This window comes from Chenopodium quinoa, unplaced genomic scaffold, assembly GCF_001683475.1.
Source record: "Chenopodium quinoa cultivar QQ74 unplaced genomic scaffold, ASM168347v1, whole genome shotgun sequence".
NCBI lineage: Eukaryota > Viridiplantae > Streptophyta > Magnoliopsida > Caryophyllales > Amaranthaceae > Chenopodium > Chenopodium quinoa.
Window position 1 is genome coordinate 747946 of NW_018742951.1, and position 17998 is coordinate 765943.

Sequence of the window (17998 nt, forward strand, 5' to 3'; positions counted from 1 at the left end):
GGTGTTACATCAATCAACTAGCTATTACCCACAAGCTATCATGTATCGGAGAAAAGCAACTTTTTAGCAAATCAGAATAGGGAAACAAGATTCCAAATATTGTACAAGTGCAACAATTACATAAATTAAAAAAAAAGGGTAAAAGGGGGAGCAGCCACTACAGATTCAGCCCCATTGTACTGAATATTATGTTGTATTAAACGACAAATCGAAAATCAAACCCTCAAAACCCTCGAAACCCTAAACCCTAAACCCTTCAAACCCTAAATCCTAAACTCTTAAATATGTGTTGGATTAAATTCTTATTCAAATCTAATAATGTCACTAATTTTTGGAAATTTTAATCCGTCTTCTATTCTAAATTATGCATTTAATAATTGACATTATTTCGTATAAACATAGCTTTGTAGTTGATTAAATTCGGCTATGTAGTTGATCGAAGTAGCGACGTTCATGTATTGTTCCACTATCTAGTTAATCATCGAAGTTCAATTGTTCCTTCTACTGTTCTTCTCGATATGATCGTATTGTTCGTCTCCTTCTTGATTGAAGCACTACATTCCTTTGTCAGATTTATTAATGCATCAACGTAACGTTGTTGCATTTATTGTTCTTCTACCAAAGTAACGTTGTTCCTCCTACTTGATCAAACTAACGTTGTGAGATTTATGGTTCGTCTACATGTTGATTTTATCAAAGTAACCTCAAACCTGTTATTGTAATTATAGTTAATCGAAGTATTGATGTTCCATTCACTGCTCCTTTGCTTGTGTATATTGTGCAAGTTGTTCAAAGTATCGATGTTCCATTCATTGGTCTTGTAGTTGATTCTATTGTCCAAGTTGACCGAAGTAACGGTATTAGACAATTGATGTACATTATCCGAGTTGAACGAAGTAACGTTGTTAGTTACCTTCCTTTCCCTTGTCGTCATCCAAGTAACGTTGTTAGATTTATCTAATCTACTAGATCGAAATAAACTTTAATTTTTTTCAAAATGAACTTTGACAGTAGATTTTCTTTTTTTAAGTTGATCATAATTTCTTCATGGATGGAATGATATTAAAGGATCCATACTTTTTCCTCATTTCTTAGAAAATTTGTTTGTTAACGATTACAGAGTAGTTACAAATGATATTATTAAATCGTACTACGGTTATGCAATAATATAATAATTATCTGTTAACAAAATAATTCGTAAATAAAATATTTTTAAAAAATAATTGTAAAAAAGCCACATCCTTAATATAAATAAATTTATCTATATTCCAATAAATTTAGTACTCTGTATGTTCATGCCGGAAACAACTGCACAATGGCATCAAAAAATTCCGAAAACAAATCAATTTATCTTTAGCTTCGTAACCAGGAACTACATTAATCGAACCGGCGAATCTGTTACCACTCTCGACACCCAATTGTGCACTTCTCTCAATTGAAATCTGAGGTGTCTCCGAGATGGAGTTCAACCACACCGAATACTTTTACTGCCACTCATATTTAATCGAGTTCAACCAACTCCCTGTGCACGAGTTGCACTCTAAAATGTGTTCCAATCCGGAAAATGGGTCTACTTACGGCACCCCTTTCCGAGTGATGCGTAATTTAACAACCCGGGAAGTACAACCGGCATACATGCCCTTGATTGATGATGTTGCTGCCTATTTGCATAGGGGTGCCGTAGTGTTCATGAAATGGTTTTGCAGACGTTCTTCCCCCTCAACACATGGCTACATTCCCAAGGAATTGATTCCTATATTTGATCTGAAAGCATTCGTCAATCTAGACCAAACGCCGACTTTCGCACTCCCCAACACTACTCGTGAAATCATACTAGGGGCAAATAAGGTTGGGGTCCATGTGATGGAGGCTCGCACTCCATTCTTAGCACTTATAGTCACGGTGCACTCCGACGTAACTTGTAACAGTGGTACGAGGTACTTCACGGTGGGTATTATGGCCAACACAAATGACATCTTGGATAATAATCTGAAATTGAACAAAGGGAGGTCAGTGGTTGTTTGGAACGCACGGAGTATCCACCGGCCGTCCTTCAACGAATACTTTAAGGAGCTCCACGACAGGGGTAGCAGGCCTTTGTTGAATATCGTACAAAGAAAAATGGTTGGTAATTATCGGATTGAAGCAATTGGGCCTAGTTCCGATCTCGGAGGGGTCCTACTGGTTTGGGCCTTGAAGTTGGAACCGTACATCACAAGCCGGAAAGATACCCTATACGGTTATGTTACTACGGTCACTTGTATTGTAAGCTATCCTTAATGACACTAGTAATTTAATTTAATTAAACCTATTATTACAATTATTTTTTATTCGTTAATATTATTATTAAAGCAAATTTGCTTAATGTTAATAGCTTATTGTATGGGCAGCCAAAATTCACATTGCATATGGTTCCTGAAATTGTTCTGTAATGTAAGTACGTGTTCGAACCCTCAGACAGTGACGAAGGCGAAGACCAACCCGAAAACGAAGCTCACGGACAAAATGCTTAATGAAATTAAATTATAGTGTCACGATTAAAATCAATTACTTTTGTGTCCAATTGGCTTAAGAAGTGACCATTCCAATATTGTACTCTGCCTTTATTGCTGTTTGTCATTAGGACGGGTCTTATCAAAACTATCTTGAGCATTGCCATTTTGTACTATTCCATTGAATTGCTCCAAAAGTATTAATCTTGAGTATTATTTGTCTGTACTAGTTGGAGGAGTAAACATATGGATAGTAATGTCAACTACGTAGTATATGATTTGCAACTATATGATTTGAAATCGGTTCATGTGTGTCTTACGGGACAGTTTCAGTTCGGTTTAAGTAATTTTCGGTTCGATTCGGTTTCTGTTTCTTCTTGGGCGGTTTAAATACTATTCAGGTTGTAAACGATCCGGGTATTAAACGGTTAGACGGGAAACGATTCGTCAACGGGTGTAGTGGAGTAATTAGTTGTTGTTAGTGGGTCAAATTAGAGTTGCATAAAAATAGAAAATGGTGGATTATGCTTTCATCATTTTAAGTGGTGTAGTACGTTAGTTTTAGTTTGTGGGTGTGCAAGTGAATACGTTAGTTTTCGTATTGGTTTCCACGAAATTAAGGTTCTGGTCTCTTTCTGATTTCAAAAAAACGGTTTAGGCTATGATCGAATAACAACCTTAACTTAAATAGATACCTTAACTTAAATGATACTCGTATATTTTATTATCCAACTCAGTAACGTAACTCATTTAATTACCATCGTATTATAGTGCAACTTATAAACCCAAATTTATAAACCTAAATATATATAAAATGTGAATTATTGAATTCTTCTAAACTCTCGTACAATAATTATTATTCTATGTCACAATTGCATTACCAACACTGCAGATACGATTTACGAATGGGTGTGTGAGATATTTGAAAGTACGAGTGTGGTAAAAGGACATGGATTCACCGATTCACCATGGTACTAGTCAATCAATAATTTGACAATGGGTAGTGAACCATCAGAAAGTTGGCTTTTGCTAGTATCTATTGTCGTGACATGTTTTTCCCCTATGAACTTGTTTGGCCCTTATGACCTTATGACCTTACTTCTTGTAGAAATATTTATTTATTCTTAGAAACACCTACCCTCTTTTCTCTTTTCTTCTTTCCCACCATGGAACCTAACCAAGAAGTGCCTTACCCAGTTCGGTTTTTCGCAGCTACGGCGATAGATAATGCCAAACACTGTTTCAAGTACAACACGAACCCTGTACAAGAAATGAGCTTCAATGACTATGTCTATTTTCATAGCCAAAGCGGAAAATTGACCTTGCATGTCGTTGAATACGATATTCTGAGGAAAATTGTCGCCATTCCTAAAGAAGAGTAGCACCGCATGGACAGGTTGATGATGGTCAATGAGGCTGGTGAGATTTTTCCGGCTCACTTACCTAACATTGCTGATGTCGTTGGTAAACCGGAGGTGCAAGCTGCCATTCGTGAGCTAGAAAAGCATGATAATGTCAAGTACGAGGGTACAACCGAAATCATTCCGAATTTGTTGATGGACAAGATAGACCCGAAGCCAATAATACCAACGACTAGCCCTATATACTCCCTTAGAGTAGCTGGTTTCAAAACGGAATTCAATAGCTACACGGATGATGTTCTGTTCTTACAGGTAAAATACGTACCCTCGTCTCGTCTAAGTTTACCGTAATTTTTGCCTGCAATGTGACCTAATTTAATCTTTTGTTGTTGAGACGTAAATTAAGTTAATTTACTTGATGCCAATTTTTGTTCCATTATCGATTACTGGGGTTTCGAGAAAAATATAACATTTAAGTTTGGATGGTAGTTCGACCTTCGAAGTAGACTGATTTAGCCAATTGTAGTGGGGTTGCTTGATTTAATTCTATTGTTGGTTGAGTAATTTTTCAATGCTAAGTTAATGATGATATATTTTCAGTTAAGTTAATCATTACAATTTTTAAGATATATTTTCAGTTAAGTTAACCATGACAATTTTTAAGTAAATCACAATAATTTTAAGTGTTTAAATAACGTTAAAGTTATTGAAGGATCAATTAGTGTGATGGAACTTTTCGAAAATTATAAATCTCAAAGGTCTTGAAATTAGTTTTAAGGCGAAATAAACTGATTCACTTATCAGAGTCATGGCTTAGAGATTTACTTCAAAGACTTAGAAACAAACTTTGACACTTAAGCACAACTTGTAAGCTCATACTATTAAGCTCATAATATAACATACTGCAACATGGGTTTGACTTCCATCATTCATAAATAAACAAAAATATTAAGGCCCATCAAGGTGGAGTCTTCAGTTTTGATAAAATAACTTTGATTGTGATAAATGATGATAAGTGGCCCAATTATCCGATAATTTTTGATAAAATAACTTTGAACCATGATGACATGATTTTCTATGTTCAACAAGTTTTCCGAGTTCAGGGACTTTAACATAATTTGCTCAACATCTGTTTAGGTGGGGTCTCCTATCACGGAGATCAATTATTCCGTGTTTAGGGACCAGTTCATCCCAGATGACCTGACAAGCCGCTACCAATTTGTCAGCCTTCGTCCGGAGCTAGATGGTAACAAGAAAAGACTGGACATTGGAGCTGTTGTTATGCTTTGGAATGGCCAGAGGATCACCGGCCATCCTTTGTCGACCACTTTGAACAAATTGTTGCAACGCATAACGAAATTCTGATGATAGTGACAGAGGTGGGGGTAACATCCACCAATTGTGAAAGGATTCTAGCAAAACTAGGCACAACTACGTCCCGGCGGCATGACGCGGGTGGAGGTTTGCTTGGAGGGACCGTGGTGTTCTAAGATCCTCATAGGGTGGATTCGACCTTGCTGATAGCTGCTGATGACTCGAATGATGATCGTATTATGGGCACCGTTAATGCATTTGAGGTTCAACTCCCTCAATGTTTTTTAATTAGGTTACTTGGTTAACTCACTAATCCTTTACTTTGAATGTAGGAAATAGGTTTCTAGTTACGGTGAAGACTAATACCAAGTGCATACTGCTTGCTGATGGTGAAGGATGTTGTGTCTAGTGAGAAGATCTGTATTGCTACTCGGAGTATGTGTCTTGTAGGACTATAGTATGTGCTGTTTAAACTTGATTAGTTTAAGTGAATTAATCAGAATTTGTAGCGTACTATGCTATGATTAAATGATGTTTTTGTTAAACATAAACCGTTTTAAGTTCAATATTTTGTGCTGCAATTTCAAGTCTCGTTTTTAAAAAGTGAATCAGTTTATTCTGCCTTGAAAATGATCTCAAGACTTTGAGATATGTGGGATCTTGTTTGAATCGTCTTAATGTATGTTTTATTAATATAAAAATTGTGCGTTGGCAAACGTGATAAAAGAAACATGTCATCTAATTAGGAACGGAGGAAGTATGAATGAAGCCACTTATTTAGAACATCTCACATATGATTTTTCTTACATGTTTCAAAGGTTGAAGATCACATTTCAGTTTAACTCGCAGTGTTACAATCTGTAGAAAAGTCAACTCGCAGTTTTACAATCTGTTGAAAAGTCAAAGCTTTATGTAAACCCAATATAAAACAACAGATCAAATATCGAAATTGTATTCAAGTTCCAAAACTGTATTTCATTATGTAAACCGTACACGTGATTTAGAGATGTAAATGTGGGCGGCACGATATAAATCAATATATGAATTCCTTTATGATAATGTTAGTCATGTGATTTTAATAACAAGAATGTGCGCTAATCAATCCTAACCGTCTTTCAACCAATTTTTCTTTACAAAGCAAAACGTGGATGGTGCTATCACTGCTACATAAAGTTCTGAATTCCTATGTGTAAACAATTTACAAGATATACAAAACTTACTCTTTAACACATTCCAATTAGTTACATTTCTTTGTTATATCACTGTGAATTCATTTATATAAACTATTTACTTGATTTATAGGGAAGTGATTCAACGTCTTCCTATGCACGTATAAAAATGCAAATGATACAATATAAATATATCAATTCCCTTACATGAATCATTCACGTGTTTAAGAGATTTAATCTAACAACTTCCCGAATATTTAATAATCTCTCCCTTAGGCAAGTTTACATAAGATTACTTTACGTATCAAGAATGAAATCTTAATGCCAATTTGAACAAGAGAGTAATATTTTGTATGAATTAATAAATAAAGAAATACTCTATATCAATTTATGATTACTACTTCTTAAAAGACTTAAATTTGGGATTGTCGTTGATGATCTTAGTATACCCTACGATATTAATCCTTCCTTTAGCTTAAATCTGACAAATGGGACAAATCTTAGGAAAGGTAACCTAATTATCCAACTCTAAAGACAAAAAAACCAAAGAATGTGGAAAGTTTTTGAAAATAAAAAAATATGTATAAAAAAAAGAAAAAATGGAAAGATTTGAAAATAAAAATAAAAATAAAAAAATAAAAAGCTGGCATCGAAAATCTAAGCATTAAAATCTAATTGTCAAACTCTTAAGACTAAAAAACCAAAATATATGGAAAGGTTTTTTTTTTTAAAAAAAAAAAAGGTAAACGGAAAGATTTTATAATTTTTTTTAAACAAAAAGCTGGCATCGAAAATCGAAATGACATCATTTCCTTCAGCAGATTAGCGCGAGAATTGGAAAGGTTAATGGCTTTCCATATTCCATCCCCCTTTTTATTTCGTCTTCCTCGCCAATTTACTTTTCAGAAAAGATCATACTTGTTTCAAAGAGAAAAAAACCTCTTCCTTCCCTCTTCACGCATCGCCATTATTACGGGATTTTGCTAGAGAATCTAACCAAGACCAACTACAAAAACTGAATTCTCCTGAAGGTATATTCCTATTTTTTGTTCCTCCTCAATTCGCCATTAATGGTTTTTGGTAAAGAATTATGGGTTTTTTTTTCCGTTTTTTGTTTTTTATATTTTGGTTTTGCTTATTTCTCTACATGTGCTATATTGTGAATGGTATTTTTCTGGTTTTTGTCTTGATCTTCCTCATTTCGCCATAAATGGGGTTGAAGGTATTGAATTATGGGGCTTTTGATTTTCGGCCAATTTTTTTTTTTTATAATTTGTTTTTTTTAATGGTTCTTTGTTGTTGTGGGTGGCTGATCCTAATCATGACTGCATAAATTAATTTGGGGGAATTGTCTAGAAAATTGGTTGATCATGCTTATTTTTCTGCATGTGCTATATTGTGTCTGATATTTTCCTGTTTTTTGTCTTGATCTTCCTCATTTCGCCATTACTGGGGTGTGAAGGTACTGAAATACGGGGTTTTGGTTTTTATTTTGCCAGGTATGGACGCTTTATCAAATTCCCACCCCATCTTCAGCAACCCTGACCTCCTTTGCATCCACATCTTCTCCAAGGTCGACTGGCTGAGTCGGGGGAATGTAAAGCAGGTCTGCAAGAAGTGGAGGCTGTGGTGGCGCACTCGTCACTTGGCCAACCTCCAACCCTTTCATGGGCCCATGGCCTCTGTCTATGAGTGGGTTCTCAATGATCTCGTCTGCAACAACGACCGGGATCTCCGTGCTTGGTTCAACAAGGATATGACTAATTACTTTAATGGGTTTCCATTACTCTTCAAGGAGCAGTAGGTTGTCTTGGGAGGGCGGGGGGGGGGGGGTGCAGCTTATTGGTTTGTGTTGTGAGAAACTTCTACTGTAAAGCTTTTTTCTAAGTTTATTCTGAATTTTAGTTGCTTATATTAGGATTACAATGTCATGGTAGTTTTTGGTGTGTGACAATTCACAGATCATCTTTTGGGGTTTGACACTACCATGTCTTTTGTAATGGAGCCACTTATTTTGAGCATATTGATTGTTCTTATTATGCTTTTGTTTTAACATGTTTGCAAATGCTATGCTTTTGTTTTTACATATTGGCAAATTTTGTCATACTCTAACCCAATAAACTTTCTTTGAACATCACATTGTTGATTTTGTTACACATGTTTCAAATGCTTATAATCACATTTCAATTTAACTCACTAGTTTTACAAGCTTTGAGTTGAATCTCAAAGCTTTGAATTGAATCAATTTATTGAATCTTTTGCTTGGAAACTGATCTCATGATCCTGAGATTTGTATTTGCGGAAATTTGTCATACTCAAACAATATCTGTCTATTTTTCCAAAGATAAGTCTCGATACAAACCAAACAACAGGCTCACACAATAACCGGTCTTCATATGCTCCCGTAAAATCTGTTTCTTCTATGCTCAGAGTCTTCATATTTAAACATGAGTCTGCATTCAGAATACATTAATTTAACGGCTGTAACCAATATGGAATCACCAATCACACTAATATTCAATTAAATGATAGTACCTTTGCTGCAGCAAACTTAAATGGTCACTCATCGGCCATTACATCAAGACATTTTTGCTTCATCTTTGAGGTGCAATGTGCAACAAACTTAAATGGTCACTCACCGGCCATTCGTTAAATGTGATATAAATAATCACTGACGTAGAATGACATAAATTTGGTATTCATGCTTACAAGTAGCTTTCGAGAAGACATATTTGCCTTCCCCGTGATTGGAATGCCCTTCCCCTTTGTCTTACCTAGTTCTGCCATTCTTGCCTTTTCTTGTATCCTCCTCAACACCATTTCCTGCAACACCATTTCTTCCTCAACACCATTTCCAGAATCCTCCTCAACACCATTTCCTGCATCCTCCTCGACACCATTACCTGCATCCTCCTCAACACCAACATCATCTCCTACATCCTATATGATATAGATATAATAGCAGTCAGAGAGTGAATAAAATAATCAGAGGATAAGCAGTTATTGAACAAAGAACAAAGCATAAATCTTAACAGGACTAGGCTTCTTATTGTTGTTGGTGTTCTTCTAGTCAGTTTCAGCTAACATTTTGTGCCTTGAACCCTTAGGGCCTGCCCCTTTTCCTTTTCTTAATTATAGGGTCTTTGATAGCAGGGTCCATGGCAGCTGGACAGGGGTCTCCGGGCTTTGTAGGAGCAGTAGGAGCAGGATTCCTAACTGAGTAAATCGTTCTGTCTTCACCCGCTAATGAAAGTGTACGAACTACAGGAGCATTCTCCCGACTCTTCTTGTCCCTACATTCATTAACAACTAATTGAAGCTTCGACAGTGTTTCAATTACCATATGGACCGTTTGATCATCCACCATGGCAGCGGTTTCACATAAGGGCTCAAATTTTCCCATCATTTTGTTGAATCTCTTCACAGTGACCGTGTCGCCCGGATCATGGTAGGCCACCTTCACCCTAGTGTGCTTCCGGGGTATGTCCTTCCGCCAACGGGCTACAATGTACTTCTTTGGCAGATCTTCAACCAAGTTTTCATCGAGAATCCTAATGCAGTGTTTGCAAAGTATGCCACTTGTCACAAACTTCCTACAGTCACACTGCACCTCCTTTGTCATTGGAAAGAAAGTAAAAATGTAGGTTCTTCTCCTATCTGTAATGACATCCTCACTAGCACCGGGAGGTACTATCCATACACGATCGACCACCAAATACTGAATAAGGTTTTCAGACAAAACCTTCTCTCCTTGGACGTTGCAATACATCATTTCGTACACTCCTTTTAAACTACTTGAAAGTTGTTGTCCGTGTATAACTTTTGAAATATTTTTTCCACTTTAAAGACACTAACCAACCTCATAAGGTACTTCGAGCAACGCTTATCTGAACTCACTTCATCTCGAACTCATTGATCCAAGGCCATGCAATACTTTTGAGGAAACTCATGTAGTTTGGTTTTGCGGTTAACATAGCCATTTAAAAACTGATTTATGCTCTCCACCCTTTGTGTGGTCTTCATACCAACCCAAAAAACTCTTTTATATAAGTAGGCACCCACATACGACTCTCTTTGTGTAGGCTCTGTAGCCATTCATTGTCCTCCAACTTATACTCAGCTATAAACTCTGCCTATCGGGTATGGAACTCCTCGGGGTCAAAGCTCTCATACACAAACTCTTTGAGGGGTTTGATGAACTCTTGGTAACTAGATAAAAATAAGCAACGTTAGAGTACATAAGAGCAGAACAGCAGTTTAGCTCGCAATTTTACAATCAGTTAAAAAGTTAAAAGCCTGTCTATCAACTTTGACTTGAATTTCAAAGCCTCTGTTTTAATAAGTGAATCAGTTTATTCTACCTATGAAACTGATCTCAAGACCTTGAGATTTGCGAAAAGTTGTTATCCTCTCCTATTCAACCCCCCGACCCCCTTGTGCAGATTTGTATAACATAGCAAATTTAAATTTATGTGCAGATTTTTATAATGTAGCAAATTTAAATTTATAAGGTAGGAGGAATATCACAACATACCATGCACACTTGCCAAGTTTCTCAGGGATCTTACTCATGATATGCAATATGCACCAACGATGAACCGTGTTTGGCATGACTTCAGCTAGGGGCCTCCGCATAGCTGCCGCTTGGTCGGTCAAAATGGCTTTAGGAGCTCGGTTGTTCATGCAAACTAGCCACTGTCGAAATATCCATGCAAACGTATCGCAGTCTTCATGTGAAACAAGAGCACATCCCAAAGACAATGATTGCCCATGGTGGTTCACACCAACAAAGTTCGCAAATGGGAGCTCGTACTCATTTGTTAGGTATGTTGCGTCGAAGCAAACCGCATCACCAAAGTCCTCATAAGCTACCCTACTTCTTGCATCCACCCACAAAACATTCTTAAGCCTCCCTTCTTCATCCAAACATTGAGCATGGAAAAAAATTTGGTTGCCGGATTGTATTTTTTCAAAGTACTCCATCACTGCCACCGAGTCCCCTCCAACCATCTTCAACCGCCTAGCCTTGTACACCTCATGTTGTAAATCTTTGACGGTGAGAGCCATGTTACCGTTTCGTTCGATCACCATGCAACCGTGTATTTGAGAAATTGGTACACCTTGCTCATAGAAATCCATCAACTTCTTCTTCCCTTTTGAGGTCATTTGCTTCATGCGGTACTCCTTCACAAGCTTAGAATTTGCCTGATCAATCTTGTGATTATGATTTAAGTGCACGGTCTTCAATACCCATATGCCATCTTCATTAACTTTAGCATAAACACGGGCCTCACATTCACACTTTTTCGATGTCCTCTTCCTTTGACTTAACTCATCCTCACATACCACCCATCAACTAAACCACCTAAACCTCCAACACCCATTGCCTTTGCCTTCTTCTTCGCTTCCCTCCAAGCCCTCATGTCGGGTTTACCCCAACACTCACACTTCCACGTGTTTGCAATTATTTATTTGTCCGCCGTCTTAGAATTTACGCTTTGAACCCTTGACACTCCAAACCCCATTTGCTGAGCATACTCCTTATAGTAGGCTTCAACCTCTTGCGAAGACCGGAAAACCATCCCTTCCTTAGGCTCCTCAAAAACTACACGCATTTCGTAGCTAGCAACCATAGTGTGAGTCGTATGAATTGTTTTCACGGGGGATAAACACCTAACATTCGCATTCATGTCAACTGCACCTACACCAACTGCACACCAACACCCTCAGGACAACTATCTGCAACAACTATGTCTTCTATACCCTCCATATCATTACCCTCCTCCTCCTCTATATCAATATTACTCCTAAACTTAACGACACTGCCACAATCACCAACACCAACCTCACTGCCCCTAATAACGCCTTCAATTTCCATTTCCCTAATATCAGTCATAATAGCAGTCTTCTCTATCAAAAACAATTCACCCTTCAAATAAAGAACACTAACATAATTACAATACAAATTGATACAGAACACCAACATAATTACAATACAAATTAAACCACTTAATCAACCAACCAGCACGTTTACACAGCACAAATTCAACCCAACACAGAAATACAAACAACCAACACAAATCAACCAACCAATTGAACAACCAAGAAAGTAATACAACCAATTTTCAAAAATTAAAAGAGGGATTTGTTTCAAAGCATTCGAAGACAACACATTATCAAAAAGTATAAATTACATTTTCAACAAATTCATCCGGCCATTTTCTAGCAACCTCAAACCACCCATTTTAACAAAGGCATTCAACCTCATAATACCATTACTTTCAAAATTATTCTAATTTCGGTCTCAATTATGAACTCAATTTATTGAAATGTTGCCGCATGAAAACCCTAGAACAGAACAAAACTCACGACTGGAAGAAGCGACGAAGAAAGAGAACAGAAAACTACTTGCTAATTTAACTGGGTCTGGAAGCTATTCAACTCAAAGATGTGTAAAGATGGTGTGCAAATGTGATGTGTGAATATTTTCCCGCCTAACCTCATGAATGTAACGCCATCCATTAAACAGATTGACACAAGGATGTCCCCACTCAGAACCACCTCAGCAAATTGACACATAGGCGAATCTGAGTCAGCATCTCAGGAAGTGAAAAACATCAATTTAATTTCAGAAATGCCATAATGAGAAACACTTATGTTTCTGACAATGAGAAACAGAGATTTACTCATTCTAAAGAGGTTAGAATTCAGGTATTTATAATTTTAGCATCCTTATGATTAAAACTGATAAATTTATATCAACCTGCAAACTAATCCCTATCGGGGGGAAAAAAAGTAATAAAAGAAAACTTACACATCAATGCTGTCTACTAAATCATATATGTAAAATTTGATAGGTTGATGATTGCAATTTGCTATTTGCCAATGTCCTGCACCAATCAATTACTAGAAATGTCAAAAACTATTTTTTTACCATCTAACTTGTATACTAAGCAGAATATACATGTTTACCTAGTTCAAGTAGAAGAATTTTAAGCTATGCCTGCTAATTTAAGAACTACATAAGACACTGCATTCTTAACAGCGGTCTCTGAATACTGGGATGGTGGCATCGTAGAAATAACAATGACCTTTGTAGATGTTCGTGCACGAGAAAGTGCCACATTAACTGTCCATGTGAAAAACAAGGGCGCAGAAGATAAATTGATACTTGATCTAGTGTTTGCCCTTTGTGACTTGTTTATTGTCATAGCAAAACTTAACTTTAATGGAAACTGATTCCTGTGAAATTTGAAAGGATATTTCATAGACGGTGAAGGCTGAAGCCTCATCCGAGGGATAAAGACACGTTCTCCTTGATAGTGTCCAATTGCAATTTCACATTCTATCAGATTTGGGTAAAACGTTTTACATATAAGTCGCGTGCCATTGCATAGACCAGAAGAAGGAAGTAGGTTCCGTAACAATATTGCCGGACAATCTTGTTTAAGTACAAGTTCATGAGGGCTCATACCTCCTGGATATATTGTGTTTACGAATTCCATTTGATAAACATTGCAATTGTCATCAAGAAGTACATCATAACTCTTGTACACAACTAGTTATCTTGGAAATTATTCTATGACAAATGAATTAATTGTATCAACATCATCATTTACAGTTGTTAACATTGCCCTTTTTGTGAAGGTTGTGGGATCTAGCTCATTGGCCTTGCTATCTATTCTGGCAACTTTATAAAATTCACTCTTTGTGGATTGCAACTGACCATCACCCAAAGCAGGTAAGAAAGCAGAAAAGGCAAGATCTTTTCTAGCCTTTTGATTTTCAGTTAACTTAAATCTGATCAGCTTAGACCATAAATATGAACTGTCAATGCTTGCTTCAACAACCTCTTTTTGTGATTCTCTTAGGACCACAGGCAAGACTTGCCGAAAATCTCCACCAAAAACAATCACCTTCCCTCCAAATAGATGTTGTCACCACATATATCCCGAAGCAATAAATCTAAAGATTCCAGATTAGATTTGACAGCCATTGATACGTCATCACATATAATTATTGCTGTTTCAACTAGTAGAAAAAATGAATTAGGCACTGCACTTTTTGCATCGGTTTTTGAAAACCGGTGGTAAAAGAAATGGGCGGGATTGGGGAAAAGACTTTTCGCACCTGTTCCTATTAAACCGGTGAGAAATCATCTTTTTTGCACCAGTTCAAACCGGTGCGAATTACAAAAGAGAAAAAAAAATAAAAATAAGGGAGAAAGGGATTTCGCACCGGTTCAGTCCAAACCGGTGCGAAATAGTGTTTTAGCAACGGTTCAAACTGGTGCAAAATTTTTTTTTAAAAAAAACAGGCTGTTATATCTCTCTCATCCGCCTCTCTATTTCACTCTCTCTCTCTGGTTCTGCTCTCCTTCTCTCTCATCTCTGGTTTTGCCCTACTCTCGTTCTCTCTCATCTCTCGTTCTACTCTAATCTCTCATCTCCATTCTCTCTCATCTTTCGTTCTGCTCTCATCTCTCCTTCCTTTTTTGTTCCCATCTCGTTCTGCTCTTGAAGGTTCAATGGGCACTCAAGAGGGGGGGGGGGTGAATTGAGTGTTAAGTAATCGTTGGCTAATTTTGCTTCTTTTCGGATTATGTGTGAGGAACCAGTTGTGCTGGTTCCCGTACGCAGCGGAATATAAATAAGCAATAAAGAACACAACAAATTTAACGAGGTTCAGCCAACTCAGGCCTACGTCCTCCTATCCTAAGTTCTTTATTAATCTACTCTGAAAAACAAAGACAAAGAACACTCTGCTGTTTCCCTACTCCAGGAACCAGCAAACCCCACACTCTACTCCGAGTGTGCTCTCGACTTACACTCGTAAGCCCAATGTGTTTGAACTCACAAACACTCACCCAGCCTTTAACCCCTTTGTTAAAGACTCAATACAAGAATCAAGAACTCTCCTTTGATCTCACTTCTACGAAGCTAATTAAGAGAAAAAGTTTAAGTACTAAAATGCTCTTGTATATAACTTGATGAATGGGATTAGTGCTTAAGTATATGCTCTCAAATAATTGCTCTTTTAATTTCTGGAGAGGCACACGAAATATGTGAAATAAGATGAGTTTATATAAGCTTAGATTCCTAAAACCTAGTTTCCTTAAATCACACAATCTTAGAGAATAAGATATATTGTAATTTTAGGAAAGTATTTATCTTATTTGATTTAATCACAAAGATAGAATCAATTAAGATAAATACTCCTAGTTTTTTGGTAACCAAGAATATTTCATCTTATTTCCAGCTGCACAAAATATTTTCAAAATAATCTTTTCGAAAAAATCTTTTTGTAAAATCTTTTTCCAAAACGGCAGCTCGAATATTTCGTACAGTGAACCTGGTTCCCCGACCTGGTTCCCTGAATTGAAACATGTTATGAAACCTGTTCCAACTTTGTACCAGATTTCATATCATACTTCAATATACTTTTAAGCACTTATATAACCCAAACATGCAAGCATACTACGGAGCATATTACATGAAAACCTAGATAACATATTAAAGCATAAATCGTCTTTTCTTCATGTAATCTTCAAGACTTGAATCTTCCTTGAATACTTCTATTATGAGCAAACAATCTTTCTTCGAAATATCTTCGAAAGGCTTCTATGCTCCAAGTCTTGGAATCAACTCAACTACTGCACATGTAACATGGTTAATGCACAATAAAGAGTATGTGACTGCTTTTCCGCATAGCAGTCAAGGAAACGGTTCATACTGGTTCCCCACCAGTACATAGCACATTTATCATCTAGCTGTTTCCTGTATATAGATAAGTTAGTTCAATAGATAACTCATATAATCAATAACTTATCTAGGAAAACAGTGTTCTATTTTAGTTGGTTCCCCCAACTGTATTGAACACTTTCAAAGACCTGTTTCCCTTAGCTGTTTGTCATCATTCAAAACTATCAATCAAAACCTAAGGGACTCAACAAATTCCCCCTTTTTGATGATGACAAACTCTTGAAGTTCTTGAACCTGTGGACATGCTCAAAAAGAAAACCGTCAAAAACTTCAAGGACTCAAAACTCTTTGGAACAAGTCAGTTAGGCTAACTGGTCCCCTAAACAGAAAATAGAAAATACGAAATAAAAAGACTCAAACTGACTCAATCTAAACTAGCTAAACCTCAAACTGACTCAATCTAAACTAGCTAAACCTTAGGCTTCAACTTCAAACTACTTCCCCCTTTTGGCATCATTAAAAAGTATCCACAAGTAAAAGCAATGTGCACAAGTTAATGTGCTTATCCATACAATGGCATCAACCACCATTCAAGCATTATGCTGCAAAAAGAGATTAGTCAAACAGTTCATACCATAGCAGAGTTAGTAGTTCATACAAGCCAACAAAGTTCAACCAAAGAAGCCCAAATCCATCCAAAAAGAAAGTTCATGGAATGGAGAGAAGTAGACAGACCAACAAAATCAGTTATTTTAGAATAAACATGAGGGTGAGGAAACAAGAACAGAAACAGCATCACTCCTCATCATCATTCTCGTTCCCTTCCTCCTCCTCAAACTTTGCAACATCTTCTGTATTATCATCTGATTCCTCTTCATCTTTGTCACCATGCTCTGCTTAAACCAAAATCATTATATTACTAAGCATATTCTTGTGATTCCCCAATCTGTTTCAAAACCACTTCCTGACCTGCTGGTTCCTCTATTTTTTTTTTTTTTTTTTTTTTTTATAAATCATGAGAGATCCGCACTTATTCATAAAGTTCTCCTTGTTGCATAACGAGTACAAGACTAGCATCACATCAATCAAGCAAAGACCTCCACCCTTTTGTGGTGTGAAAGGTTCTTGCTGGTACCCTTTTTCTCTTGGTTTCCGGAAGAGAATTAATGGACTGTTCCTCCTACACCTTCTCAGTGAACTTCTTTAATGAAGATTGAGTTACTCTACTTCGTACCATGGTCTTAACAATGAGTGTCTCCTCATTGTAACCAACAATCTCTATTTCATCCTCTTCACTCTGACTTTTCCGAATTTCCTCCAACTTCGGGCTTAAGGACATTTGAGCTTCCTTCTGATGTTCCCCTTGAGACTGAGCTGGTTCCTTGAGTGAACAGTAACCGAATGAACAATGATGAATTTAAAGCATACGAGAGAGAGAAAGAGAATTTCGAGTGATGATGATTGATGATCTGCACAAAGGGTTAGTGTATATTTTTAACAATGAAGCACAAAGAGAGAAGAAGGAAAGAAAAGAGTTAGTTGAGCCAATAAAAAGCAACTGTAAAGGATATTTTTAAATTGAAATCAAAAATTTGGTAATTATCTTTTACCATAATTATCTCAACCAACTATAAATAAGGCATATGATATGTTTGCCTTTTATATGGGATTAAATAACTGAAATAAGATAAATTCCTTCCAAAAGGAAATATCTTATAGTAATCTTCCGAAAATAAAAGATATTATCGGATGACATATCAGAGCTGGTCTGCTGTTTCCCTTTGCTGGTACCTGTATAGAACCATGTCACGCTGTTTCTGGCAATTCAGCCTGATTTCACCTGTTTCTTACAACAATGATTCTCAATCCTTTTGAGATTTTGAACCATCTACACAACACTTGAAAGATATCAACATAAGTATGTACACACACTATACAAGAGAATACCATTCTAACCAATC

The 17998-nt window shown here is 36.8% G+C and overlaps 1 protein-coding gene across 1 annotated transcript; it reads right to left on the minus strand.

The window, feature by feature from the left end:
• Positions 1–10469: 10469 nt before the first annotated feature.
• On the minus strand, positions 10470–11951 carry LOC110728457 (protein FAR-RED IMPAIRED RESPONSE 1-like). Its single transcript, XM_021908100.1, has 3 exons — positions 11832–11951; positions 10871–11577; positions 10470–10545 (listed from the first exon to the last, which is right to left on the minus strand). The coding sequence occupies exons 1-3, from the start codon at positions 11949–11951 to the stop codon at positions 10470–10472; spliced, it is 903 nt and encodes a 300-aa protein (XP_021763792.1).
• Positions 11952–17998: the final 6047 nt, after the last annotated feature.

Bases quoted from the DNA above. Each gene is read 5' to 3' on its own strand.
- LOC110728457 (XM_021908100.1), bottom strand. From the start codon at position 11,951: ATGCGTGTAGTTTTTGAGGAGCCTAAGGAAGGGATGGTTTTCCGGTCT. The intron at 11,578-11,831 runs GTAAATTCTAAG...TGGGTATTGAAG, and splicing joins GAGTGTCAAGGGTTCAAAGC to ACCGTGCACTTAAATCATAA. The intron at 10,546-10,870 runs GTATGTTGTGAT...ATTTTTATCTAG, and splicing joins AAACTTGGCAAGTGTGCATG to TTACCAAGAGTTCATCAAAC.